Below are 14,264 nucleotides of genomic sequence, written 5' to 3'. Positions count from 1 at the left end.
TACTCTATCTGCAGTTGAGCTAGTTACATAATTAATATGTATAGTTTATCAAAATTAAAGATGGAAAAAATAAATGTAGACAAGATGTTGAAATATATTTAATATTTGGTAATGTGTTTGATATTATTATCAAACATTAAGTTTATTTTAAAGAAGTTCTTTAAAATAACGTTTCCTACCAAGGTTGATTTGGGAAATTCTCTTCACAGACTACATCACATTTATTTTTTTGTAATTGTGTAAAATAGACTTAGTTTACGTGTAGGTATACAAAAATAAATATCGTAATCATACATATGTACCATTGTTGACGAATACGTTAAGAAGAATTGCGTATTTTGCATAAGGATAAACATGAAGTGACAGATCGGTGCGTTACACATGTATGACGCTGGTAGCGAACGTGTTAAGCAAAAAAGAAACAGGAAGAAATAAACAGAGGTAACCATTTGTAGCATCAAAAAACAATAACCGATGTTGTACCTCGGTTTTTCGAGTTCGACAGAACTAGCAGGATTAAGGACATATTTCACGTATACTCCTTGCAAAAAGCCACTGAAAATTAGAAATACGCTGATATTTCTGTTATGGCAATATGTGATGTAGCTATCTTTAACAAACGAAAAGATAATTATAAACATAATGACAAAAATCCTAATTTTTGTGTACGTATACTTTAAATATTCAAAATGATGTATGAAAATTTTCATCACTCAGAGATAAAAGTTTAAATGTCATAACATAAATAACATAAGATAAATTAAATAAACTATGACAACATATAATATTAAAATAAAAATGTGTTATTATCCAACTATGTATATCGTATGTATACAGTTAAAATATACATACAACACATTTTTACTTTAATATCACAAATTGTTATAATTTATTTAATGTATCTTATATTATTTCTGACATTTAAATTTTTATTTCTGAGCTACGATGAAACCTTTTATATATCATTTTGAATATTTAAAGTACGTGCATACAAAAATAAAGATTTTTGTCATTATGTTTTTAATCATCTTTTTATTGTTAAAGATAGCTACATTATATGTATATATTTCTATAACAGCGCGGTATTAAAGTAACAGAATGACATGACATGACGTAATAATGATAGATTATTGACGTTATCAATGCGTCATTAAAATGTGATTGTATTTGCTGGGTTTACTTTTCAAAGTAGAAAGCTGATCAGACTCTAAATCAATGCTAAATAGTTTGTGATCGTTTTTGAACGCAATACAGATTAATCATAAATTTTTCTAAAATCTTTTCATTATTTTTGATATATGGACAATACACTGTAAAGAATTTTGTATTAAATTCAACACATTTCACATGTCCCGATTTATCTACTCCAAGTTTTATATTAATTTAATAAAACAAGTCAAGTATATAGTACATAAACAAGTACATAAGTACAAGTGCAAGTACATAAATAACGTAAATAATATGTCGAAAATTAATGCAGAACTGTAACATTTGACATTGATGTATTGTTTCAATACCTGTGTGTGTGAAAATGACACTTGGGACGAACTCAACGCAGAGAAATCAAAATAACACAACGACAATATGTTAAATTAACACATGGCTATTTTAAAAATTGAATACAAATCTTTCGTGTCGAAATACGATTTCGACACGACTGCAAAGTGTTTTTTACTGTGCGGAGCAAAAATATCGATTCGGAAACCCTCAAGAATTCTTGGGTAAAATTGACGCGATCGCGGCTTAATCGGTGCTCTGGCGTAAAATTATGATTACGTGTACTCGATGTATCGTGTAAACGAGTAAGCTCGCGGACTGAAATTGCATCTCGGATTACAGTAGTAACGGAAATTCTAGCTTTTTCGTCGCGTTCGAGGGACATACGGTTCTCCGACGTTACGGCGTGGCTGGAAATACGCTCCGTGGCGATGCCACTCGTTAGTTTTCGTCGACAATTTTCGCAACGGTCTTTCGCCATTCTTCGCGACGAACCGTTTCCGGGTAGAGTACCCATTAAAAATGTCGGGTGGAACGAAATAAAATAGATTCCCGCGCGGACTGGAAGGGAAGAGACCTGGCGCGGCATCATTTTGTTTAAAGCTGTCGCTGACTCGTTGCTCTGCCGCGCGTCGAGTCACTCGGCGAGTCTCGCAATAAAATAACTTCTCCACGGAGAGGAGAGAGCGTTCCTACGCTCATTATACGCCATTGTGCAGCAAGCTCCAGATAAATCCCTTACCGAACACGTTATTGCACGGCCTCACCCCTATCCTCCCTCCTCTGGTAATATCGCTTTTTCTCTCAACTTTTTAAGTCACCTTTTCAAGTTGCGAGGCTGAATCGGCTGCACTCACTTGGGAAAAAGAAAAGCTCATGCATTTCTCCTGCGTTCGCATGACTTTGCATGTCTATTCTCGTACCAACTTGCATTCCCTGTCTCGACACTCATAATGCTGTCGTCGGCCGATTGTCAGGTCGTTCAGCGTGTTGATTTGCAAGCGTGATATATAGGCTATATGGCCCTAGGCGTATATACTTTTTTTACGTTTATTTTGAAAGGAAGTGACTACAAAATTGCGAAATGGTTCCTTTAGAACATAAATGTTTTTCCCTGAGTTTCATTAAAATGGGAATAATATTACAGTTAAGAAATAGAAAAAAAAACTGATTTAGTAATAGCAACGTAAATTTTCGAGAAATTTTCTATCAATATTCTCTATCATGACCGAAAATTAAGCGATGTGTTATTAACTAGAATAAAATTTCTTGCAAGTATATGATATACTCTTTCTGATAACAAATGCAGTTTTCATTTATAAAATGATTAAAATAGAGCATATAACCGGACGAGGTAAAGTTGGCCCATAATTAAGAGCCGGCAGGAAACCTTTTGCGGAGACTCTGAAACTACTAATTAGGATACATATTTTATAAGGTAGCCTTCTTACATGCGCTACTGGGCAACTGGTGCCAGGGCAAGATGGATATGTTGCATGGATATTTTGCTTTCTTAAAGTGAATCAGTGAAACATTGAAAGCAGTAAATATACACTGATTTGCAGCTATAAGTACAGAATTAAAACTGCTTAGTGCTATATACTTATAACTGATATCAGTGACTATTCACTGATTTACTTTAAGAGAGTGGTTATTACAAAACATATGTTTAACATAATCATGGCAGGCATTAATATATAGAATCTCTATAATGTTTATACAGTCAATTACAACAATTAGTTGCTTAAGAAGTTGTAACTTCGAAATTTCAAAATATAGGATATCTAGCTCTGATTTACTCGTGATACACATCTCTCCTGATATCCAAGTGAAAACCGCGTTCGAAAGTATGTCCGGCGATTTGCATTTGTGATGATACGAAATCGACGGTATTTTTTTTTATCAATCATTTGCCAGACAGCTACACGCGAGATTAGTGTCCCATTTATGTCGTAAACGGCACGATCTTGCTTCAATTAGTAGAAGCCGAAATACATGCTACCGTGGAATTATACGTGCAAATCTGAATATAAAACGCAGTTATGTCGGGGCCGTTGTCCCTTGCTGAAATTTACGCAAGCACCCGTGCCATTTACAGCACGAACGTGGAGTTAAGCCTAGCTATACACTCCTAGGCTCTCTGAGACCTCAGTGAAATTTCAAAACTATTGTTGGTAGAATCATTAAGTGGAATGATCACGACCTCTCACTTGTCACTTGGAAAAATAGTTTAGGGTCTCTTCAATAGTTCACAGCGACAGAAGCAGTCAATCAACGTTGGATTGTTCGTCTGTGAAATTAGTAAGGAGTCTCTCAGGTCCGTATCAATAACCATTACTTGAAACTCGTCTCAGATGAGATGCTCAGATTCCAATTCAGAGTTAAATGAAAATTTTTCAGTTGAATCGCGCGACTGCAGATATAAGTCGCACTTATCATAATTCAACTGAAAAGTTTGAATCTGACTCTGAACTCAAGTCTAAATATCTCACTTGAGACAAGTTTCAAGTAACGACTATTAATACAGGACTCAGACCTCAGTTATCTGCAAAACTTTTCTTCCAAGTAAATAAATCTTGTCGTTCATTCTACTTCGAGTTAATAGTGTAAATTCATACTTGAAACAATATCCAATTGTCATTTTATTATTTTTTCTTAAATATGTTGCTCGTAAACATTAATGAGTAACGTTAAGATATCCTTATTTTTAGGTTAAACAAAATCCCTATTTTTTACTTAAACAAAACAAGTCAGGTCATTTTTTAGAAGAAATTTTGTTCGTCGAACTAATTAAGCCGTTTCTTTGCTATGATTACAATCGATGACGTTACGATCATCTATTCGAGCACTCATTGAAAGTGTTTTAGATTTAAAAAATACGGCTGATATACCGCGTGAAGTTTAGAATAATGGTAAATTGAGAAAAAAAACATGATGCTATTTTGTCCACGTAAAAAAGATCAAAACTCAGTTTGTGTGTGAACCATTTATGGTAAAATGACGTTTTTCTTGAAGCAAAAAGTAATTAATATCTTTTAACACTTATTAATATCTTTAACTTATTAATATCTTATTAATATCTTTTTCCGGTCATCATGATTCACTAATTGATTTTACTATCTTTTAGTTCATTCACAATTAATTAAAATAAAATTAATCACGACATGGTAATTTTCTCGAGCATAATGAAAAAACTGGCAAGGATATCCTAGAGTCAACCACGTTTCCACGGTAATAACCACGTATACGAAAAATAAGTGTGTATAATCAGAGTTAATCCTGCATCAGCATGAATATAACTTTAGTTCTTGAAGACGAGATCATTAGGGGCTCAGAGTGTGTCATTGAGACAGTGATGTTGCAAGTTTAGCGATTCCGTTGGTGAATAAATGATAGTGGAAACAAGAAAATTTCTCCAGACTCACCGCAAGTGTACACGACTTTGAGATAGGTCCTGCTGTCCGGTCTGCAGGGCTCGCCAAACGTTGTACTGTTCGCCACCACCGAGCACCGTCGTTTACCGTGGCATAAATGCATTACGGTTTCCGTTGCGAAATTTATCATGCAAGCTGCAAATATAACGATAAAAGTATCAAGAATAGTATGTCGTGTAATCCCAAAAAAATATAACACGCCGGTGAACACGCCGCCCGCATATTCTCAATCCTTCTCGTGTAAAGTATATTACATGAAAATTACAAAGAACACGACGGAGCGCTCGTGCGTGTTTCACGATAATAATTTCGTTGAAACGCGTGCGGGCGCGGTTGCTTTTAACGTGTAAATATGCATTCGCATGCAATTCCGGGTATGCAGTCACCCCTTTGTTCCGATAGAGGTGTACGGTGTCCGCCGTTTCTTTCTTTCTTTCTCTCTCTTTTTCTCTCTCTCAGAGAGAAACATCTCTAAAATCCCGCCTGCGCAGTTTATGACTTAGGATGAACACGATGTACGCTGTTTCCGTTAGCGAACAAGATCAAAGTGGTAAGAGAACCACGGTCGACGACACGCAGACAGTGTAGGAAAAAGAATAAGAATTTATTGATCTGATTTTACGCCGGCTGACAGAAGAGAAAGAACTAAAGATTGTATGTGTGTGAGAGAGAGAGGGGGGGAGGGGAGGTAGAAAGGGAGGAGAGAAGAGCAGGAAGTCTGCGGCGTTTCCGATACTCTTTTGTACGGGAAAATGTACGTTGCGCTCACGACGTAAGACGTGACGACGCGACCTGTCGTCTTGTGAAGGGATATCAAGGAGGACCGCGAGGCATTCACGACGGAGAAGCCCGAAAAAGGACCATTATAGCGCGGCGCCATTCCACAGATTTTGTTCCTTATTGTCGTACTCGAGCGGCGAGCAACCGCAAAGAGCAACCAACCCTCCGTGTTAGAGGATAGCTGGACTGGTCTTGGCCTTACGAGCTGCCGAATGATGAGGCGACAAGTGGATCACGTAGTTGTGCATGAGGCGGAGATTTATTGGATCACCGTAGAAAGTTTACGAACGGAGCTGAGCTATTCAGACAGCTGCGAAATAGGAATTTTTTTGTTCACGAGAAGAGAAAGAGAATGGATACCTACTGTTAAGTACTGAAAGTTATGTAGATAAATAGTTTCCCGTTTCCATTTTCTGTTTTTCCATTTACTTTCCCACGAACGTAAAATAACAATTGGATTTCTTTTAAGCCAGCTCAAACTTAAATAGACAAAATCGAATTGGACCTATTAGAATATTTAGAGTATTTATCTTGTAGTAACTCATTTGTACCACTAACAAAAATTTTGTACTTCGTGCTAATTCGGAAAAAATTGTGGCACTGATAACTTAATATTAAATTAAGACTACGTGAAAGTGAATATAAAAAGAAGGAATATAAAACAGAAGTAGAAATATAGAGAATTAAATTTATATTTATTTATACCATCAAATGTAACTTAATATTTGCCAAACATAGCTTAATCAATACTGTTTAATATTTACATTAAATTTTGTTGAAACAAACTTCTATTAAATGCAGCTTTACTAGGTTACTCTCTGTAGAATTGACAGAATCAATCAGTACTCCTGCATTGGACACGTGATAATCACGTGATACTGCTAAGATGTGTAATTTCAGATTTTGATTTGAAATGTAATTTCAGAATTTGTGATCCTGCAACTGCGAATGAGTGTGAATGAGTATTTACAAATGCGTCTATTACATCAAGTTTATTACTTTACACCAGACAAAAACAAATGTTTTCAGCTTTATTCTGTGCTCACTTATTTTGTAAATTTATTTTTACTTACTAATAAGCATAATTTTCTAATAATACTCATAAAGCGATATTGCTAGTTTTGAAAACTTATGATCGCCATATTGAACCCACCATTTCGAATTTTAACTTATTATTATATATTTATACTTATTGACCTCAAAATCGTAAACAGCGAGCCCGAAATCCTCCAAACTTGAAAAAATTTCACCGAGATATAAGACGTATGGCTTAAAGGGTAAATACTAAGTCAGCAGTGTCATGATTTTTTCCCGAAATGGCACAAAAAAGTACAATATTTTTATTAATAGTATTAATTAGTACAAGACAGATACTGAATAATCCAATAGATCCGGCTCGATTTTGCTATTTAGGCCTGCTAGTTCAACAGAGGTCGTAATTCGGAGCAACGCTCAGTTTCCTGTTTCTTTCTGCTGCCTTAGATTTCTGCGTCCTTAGATTTCCAAGTGGCTTCACGATATACGCGCACGCAGATGATTATTGTGGCGGTCAGAACAATCCGGAATTATTAATGTCACGACGTTCCCAGTTGGCCGGCGTGGCGGAATTGTCCGAGTAACACTTCACGAAATGGCTAAAAGCACGACAATGGTCTCCACGGCGGGCCATTCCCGTTTATGTTCTCTCGTTTAGTGAGAGAGTGGAGAAACTCGCGTGCTCTCTCTCGTGGCGGGCTGATTGATCGGACAAGACGAAAAGCCGCCATGGGAGCGCGCCTGACGAGGGAACGTTCGATCGCAAGTCGAAGGAATTTACCTTGAAAAGTTAAATAAAAGGGGTGCGCCACGTCTAGGGAAAAACGAACGAGGAAACGCGCGAGGGAGTTCCTCTCTTCTCTTCTCAAATTAAAAGTGCTTCTCGCGGCAGCGCGAGAACGCGCTTTCCCGATATCAAACGTCATATTTGGCGCGCGGACGCATCTATCGGTCATTGAATTACCGCAGCTCGTCTCCGTCTGTCCGTCCATCCGTCTGTCTGTCTGTTGGTTTTCCAAGGGAACAGACACATTCGCCTTTCTTCTTAAACCGCCGCAGAACTCACTTTAATTTCCTCTTCCTCGCGTCGTGCGGACCTCATCCGAAAACTTCGGTGAACGTGGCGGGAAAAGTCGCAATCTCGTCGTCGAGGATGACAATAAAGTGGGACAGACATCGGCTCGGAGGGGAAGGAGGGGAGGGACTTCTCCGCCGAAAAACTCATCGGCGAATAGAAGAAGAAACGGACGGCGAAACTTATCGACCGGTCGCGCGGTATCGTCACGGCATCGGAAAATCCTATAATATGTCGCCCGACTCGCGGAGATGGGTTTCGAGAGATTTATGTCGCCGTTGTCGCCGCCACCATCGTCGTCGTCGTCGTCGTCGTCGTCGTCGTCGTCGTCGTCGTCATCGTCGTCGTCGTCGTCGTCGATGCTGTACACGCTGGATATCATTACTTTAATGACACGCGTTATTTACGCCCGCGTAAATACTTAACGTCAACTGTAACTTGGAAATGTCGTCGCGTCATTATTTCCCGCGAAGTAAACGACGTGCCCCTTCGGCGACGATGACATAAAGCCGAGATGATATCAAGACGAGAGAAGAGAGCGCGCAAGAATTCTTCAAGAGGCGTGCTAAAACTCGAGTTTATGCTCGATTACTTTCTGCTCTAATAACGAGTAATGTGGCATGGAGCAGATGAAAAGTGTCGTAAATATTACGTAATCGGGATAAAATGAAGTATCTCTCTCTCTCTCTTCTCCCTCCTTCTCTCCCTTTTATACACTCGTCGTATAATATTTATGTATTTATTCTCCCAATAGGAGAGAAAATAAATCCCTTTTATATACATATATTGTTCAAAATCTTACAAGTACGTAAACATGTATGTGGGAAATCTAAATATACAGAGTGTTGGACAATGATATATAAAACTCTTGCGTGCATGTAAATTGGGTAAAATTAAACAAATGTTTCTTTACCATCTTGCAAACAATCACATAAGAGTTTGAGTTATTAATTAAAAAATATTTGAATTTAAGATTTGATTTGATTAAACAACCTTGATTTGATTTTGATTAAGATTTGATTTTTTATTAATCAAAGAAGATTGAGAATTCACGCGGGATACGACGATATGCAAGATATGACGATAAATACAAATTGCGTTATGAACTTATACATTAGACCAAACTAAACAAAAAAGTTCTTTATCATTTTGCAAATAACCAAATAACAAGTTTCTGAGTTACTAATTAAAGAAGATTAGCGAACAATCGTGCGTGATTATTCGTCAATCTTCTTTAATTAAAAAATCTACGCGTTTATTTGTAAAATGGTAAAAGAATTTTATTCAATTCGACCTAATCTACACACACACACACAACTTTTATGTGTCATTGTTAGACACCCTGAATAAACTAAACAGAACTTGAATAGAGTGGAAACAAAACATAGAAAGGGACATTAATTATATATATCAGCATTAATACACATTAGAAGTTTATAAGAAATAAATCATTCAAACACAAAAATATACAGAAAGAACGTAAATAATTTAGTAAGAAAGAATGTAAACATTAGGCATGTATGTGAACAATATTACGAGGCTGATATCACGATGTTACTGTGTTTCACGTTACGTTTCGTACGGATATCTTTCTCGTAAAAATGATTTATTACTATGTATCCTAAGTACTATTATAGATACTCGAAAGAGAAGAAAAGGAGGTGAGTTGTAGTCTTTCCAATGCGACTAGGCGGGGGAAGTGTTGAGGTGCGAAGCAGTCGCGACAAATTTGCTGACTGATAGAATATCGAAATACCGGAACTCGCGCAGTTACACGACGATAAATCATTTACCGTGTACGACGCGCCTTCCCGCGAAGGACGAAATTATCGGTCGTGAACGAAGTCGAAGCCGCGAATGAAAATGTCCAGAGTGCTGCTCTGGAGCCGCGTCAAAACGAATCAATGATCTCGACGGCCAAGATCGATCAGAATAAGTGTCAGATTGCATGCAAAAATGTCGGCTACTTACTCTCCTCCTTCACGCCACGCGGCTGCGGACACTGCAAGGACTCGTACTCCGTTCTGCCGAAGGACGCGCTGAAAATCGCCACCCTCTGGCCGGGGTGACAAACGAGATTGATAACGTCATTCTCGCAGGCCACCTTACTCCTGAACTCATCTGAAACCACGAAACCAGCATTTAATAAAGCGGCCCTCTCATCGTCGTGGCGTAAAGTGTAATTATGCCAGCGCAATGCCATTTTATGAACTACACTTTATTGGCTGGCTCGCCTCTTATCGTCTCTCGCCGAGAAGGGGAGGGAGAGTGAATAAGAGGTGAGAGAGAGAGGGAGGCCAAGAAACGGCGAAACTTTTTAGCTGTCGAGAGACGAGACAAATCGTAAATTCCGCGGGTTCGAATTCCACCGAGGACACTTTTTACGAGCGGGCGTTTCCTCGAGGTAAAACAGACGCTGTCTACTCGTCTCGTTACGACACGTTGCATTCGCGAATTTCAATGAACCGGAATGGCTCGCAGCTGCCGATAGTACGTTTTTGCGCGGTGCAGAGATCGCGTCGCCCTGGAAAGTTTCTTGCGGCGCGGGCGTAGTTTGCGACCTTACGGATTGTCGGCGTCTCGCTCTTGCGCCGATATCCCGCCGAACGATACGCGATAAACAAAGACAGGCCGAGAGGTAATGGCTTTTCCGCGGATTCCCCATTTGTGGACAGACAGTGCCACTTATTCATCCCGCCGATTTGACTCGGTGAGATTCATTAACATTGGTTTAAATAAGAAATCAAATGTTTCAACTGGAAACTTATCTATAGTCCTCTGTTCACGTTGATCCCAATCAGTTATCTGATTTACATGAGATTATCAGGTTCTGATAAGTCATATAACGCAACGTGACAATCACAGAACTTTATCGATAATAAAAATGTTTAATTTACATTGTAAATTGGCCAATAAGAGCCTGAAGTCGATGTGTTTTGCCTTATGTTTTTGCCGATGCGTTTTTGCCTCCGATAAGAGTTGCGTTATTATAATTTTCACGTCTGTAAAATAAAATTATGTATTGAAATTATATCGCAAATTATATCGCATTCACTGAGATGTTTTATTTTATTGTAAATATAAAGAAAAATGCGATAAAAACGTGAAATTACATAAAAATTTATATTATTTTTAAAAATAAATTTAAATGATTAGTAGTCTCTCTTATTAATACATATAAATCTTTAGAAAAAATATTACATATTTCAATTTGTCAAAAAATTCATAGATATTTTTCTTTATAAAACTGTCAAACGTTACTGTCAAACACTCGTAACTTTCGGCAGAATTTTTATTTTATTATAATTTCTTTTTTAATAATAAAACCAGAATTGTTGATACATATCGTCTCTTATATTTAGAGGATAATTTTTGCAAGTAAATTTTACGAGTAAGAACAATTTATTGTTATTACATCATAAAAGTGGACAAGAAAAAATATTTTCGCGCATTATTACGTATAGAAGATAGAACAATGTTATTATGCAGAATTATTAATGAATACAAAATTAATGAATTATTAATTAATCAATTATTTAATTATTATTAATTATATGTACAATTTGCATTAAAGGTAATATAGCTTCAAAGCACATATTTTGATTTCTCAAAAACTGATTGGAAAATTATTTTAAAAAATTGGATACCATCTCTACACTACATAAAAACAATAATGAAAACCTATTTACCAGTATAACTAATTTGAAGTTGGAAGTATTACTCTGGTTTGTGTGTGGGTCGTTCCTTATATTTGCTCGCTTATTGATTTGATTATTTATATACTCTCTAAAAACTAATGAAAATTTATAAAAATAATAAATATACTTCACGCCTATAGAATTATTGAAATCAATCTGATGATAATCATAGGATAAATTTCTAATCGAGATATTCTTGATGGAGAAAGTTAATATCTCCCTTCTCTCTCATTTCTTGTGTTTTCTCAAATATGAAAGCTTCCTCACCGATTAGCATCAAGATTACGGACAACAATACGATATTCGCCCGTCGAGACTGTCGAGCCCGCGGGAATTGTTCACAAAGTGCAGACTCAGTGCGGCAATTATCAAGTTGAGTCAACGTTTGCTGTAAGCTCGATATTTGTTAGTGGACGGCGTGAAACCAGCAAAAATTGTTCGCAAAGTGCAGACTCAGTGCATCAATTATCAATTGAGTCTGTATTCGGTCGATACTTTCCGTAGGCTTGGCAGCCGTCGATGCGAAAGTCGTGTCGCCGTCGCATTTCCTCCTCGATTCAGGACGTAACCTTCTGCCCGCAAAAACCTAAGACGAAAATACTCTTGCGTCCTCGCTTTTCCTTTGTTTCGTCTTGCAATTCCGGTCCTCGTGAGGTCGCGATCGGACGGTATTATTGAGCGCAGGCGACGATTAACGAATTAAAGATTCCCGAAATGCGCAACGCACCGCTGGAGCGAATTTGCCCGCATTCGAGTGTGACGAGACCTGCGGTAACTCGTTGAAATATCGTAGTTTTGTTGCGGAGGAACAACTTTGACCATAACCCACGATCCCACCGCCGAGCAACATCTTTTCATACCACGGCCATGTTTCTTACCCCAGCACGGAAGTCGGCGGGCGCACTTATGCTTGAGATAAAGTGTTATGCCCCGGTTTATTGAGTTGGCGATTTACGGTGGTCGCTGGCGTGTGTTGGCTTTCGAACTGCTCTGGCTGGCGAACCGCGACCAATGGCCATCGCGCACTTCTCCTAGGATTTAAAGAGCGAAATTGCGCGTAGCGTGAACGACGTCATGATGATATTCGCCAAGATCGTATCCGATCGCCTGTCAAAATCGACTCTGGCCGATATCGTCTGACGTGGCGGGCCAATCAACCACGGCGGATAATCCTTGCGAATCTAACTAAGTCCCCGGCGAGATTCTCGCCGTCGCTATAGGCACCGACCGACCTATTTCTAGCTTCACTGTTTGTATCAAGTATTTCCATGCACAGCCGTGGCAAACAGATGACCAGTTTGTAGTTTTTCTAGATTCACGCATCCTTTGTTCCTGTGCCGCGCGTATGTATCACCAATATCGAATTTTCGACCAACAAACGAGTATATACACGTGCAATTTTGCAAAAACGGTAGCTTTGTCAGGACCGTTAAACGATGCCGTTATAAAGCACTGCCCTCTATATTTTGTATTAAAATTCATGTATTAATATTACGTTAATATTATGTGTAATACCGTATATCAAATTCGGTTCTATTTTTTTTAGTATATATACATACAACAATATGTATTTACACTAAATATCAACAATTTTGCTTTTATGTTATTGTATTTCAATATTCTGCATTTTTATTCCGATTCCGAATAAATCACAATAGACTCATATTTCGCTTTATATTTAACTAACATGTGTATCTGATTTCAAGTGAGTATTTTACTGCAGCAATTGTTTATTTGTTTATTGTTTGTATATTTAATTGTTTATTGTTTGTTTATTTATTTTATATATAATAAATAAAAAAATATATATATAATATATATAAATTTCCAGTTTTCAAATGCACAATCAAACATAAATAAAAAAGTCAATAAGAGTCGATATAAGATTGCACGAAACGCATTATATCCACAAATAAACAAAGAGCGTTTAATGCTTCATTTCTTGGTTCATTTGTGAATATAATTTCACAATTGGCATCTTGTGTGAACTCTTATTGATCTTTTTGATAAACAAGCATTATATATATTCATTATATATATTATATATATATATATATATATATATATATATTCATTATATATATTATATATATTTATTTATGTATTAAGAGATTTATTACTATATCTTATCTTTTTACAGTTGCAATACCAAAAGCTTAAGCCAAAACTTAACCATTTCAGGTCTTTGAACCTAACCTAATCTAATGGACGATCGCAAAAGATACCTTTACAAAATGGTGGAGCAGTCGCCCGGTACAGTCGGCTGATTAAAGGTTACAACCCTTATCTCCGATGAGTTTTGTAACACATTCCATGCCCAACAGGAGAATTTATCTTTTAGTAATTCTCAGGAGATTCGTTCTCCCATTGGATACGGGTTGCGCAGCAAAACTCACCAGGGAAAAGTTCCGCAGCTCTTTTAACCGGCCGACTGTGCACGTCCAATCTTCCGCGTTATCAACATCAGATTACGCTTGTTCGCGTACCCCCAAGATCTCGCTTCTACGTAACTGCCCGTATCGCGCTATTACGGCCACGTTATATGCAAAGCAAAAATCGCCATGCGATACCTGCTGCAAGTCTCTCGAGGCTCGTATCCACCTGGAAGGGCCCAGTACTCTCCGGACATATCAAAGACCGGAGCGTCAATGGCCCGTGAAATTTCGCTCGGAAGAGCGGATCGCGGTATAAACGCGCGCACGAGGGAAACAGCGGGTTGCAAGAGGCGAAAGGGGGTGAAAGGGG

At 37.7% G+C, this 14,264-nt stretch overlaps 1 protein-coding gene across 5 annotated transcripts in view; it reads right to left on the bottom strand.

Annotated features, from left to right (window-relative positions):
- Positions 1-14,264, bottom strand: part of LOC116852673 (protein eva-1) — a 341,153-nt gene that overhangs the window by 101,910 nt on the left and 224,979 nt on the right. For all 5 annotated transcript variants that reach the window (XM_032833244.1, XM_032833248.1, XM_032833246.1 and 2 more), the window contains exons 4-5: positions 9,793-9,942; positions 4,923-5,066 (exon numbers count right to left, since the gene is read on the bottom strand). In XM_032833244.1, the coding sequence (XP_032689135.1) occupies positions 4,923-5,066; positions 9,793-9,942 (294 nt within the window). The remainder of the gene's footprint in view (positions 1-4,922; positions 5,067-9,792; positions 9,943-14,264) is intronic.

Source organism: Odontomachus brunneus, unplaced genomic scaffold (genome assembly GCF_010583005.1).
Source record: "Odontomachus brunneus isolate Ranch 3 - 2012 unplaced genomic scaffold, Obru_v1 Obru_scaffold_247, whole genome shotgun sequence".
NCBI lineage: Eukaryota > Metazoa > Arthropoda > Insecta > Hymenoptera > Formicidae > Odontomachus > Odontomachus brunneus.
The sequence above is the reverse complement of the archived record's forward strand: the minus strand, read 5'-3'. Positions and strand labels throughout refer to the sequence as shown.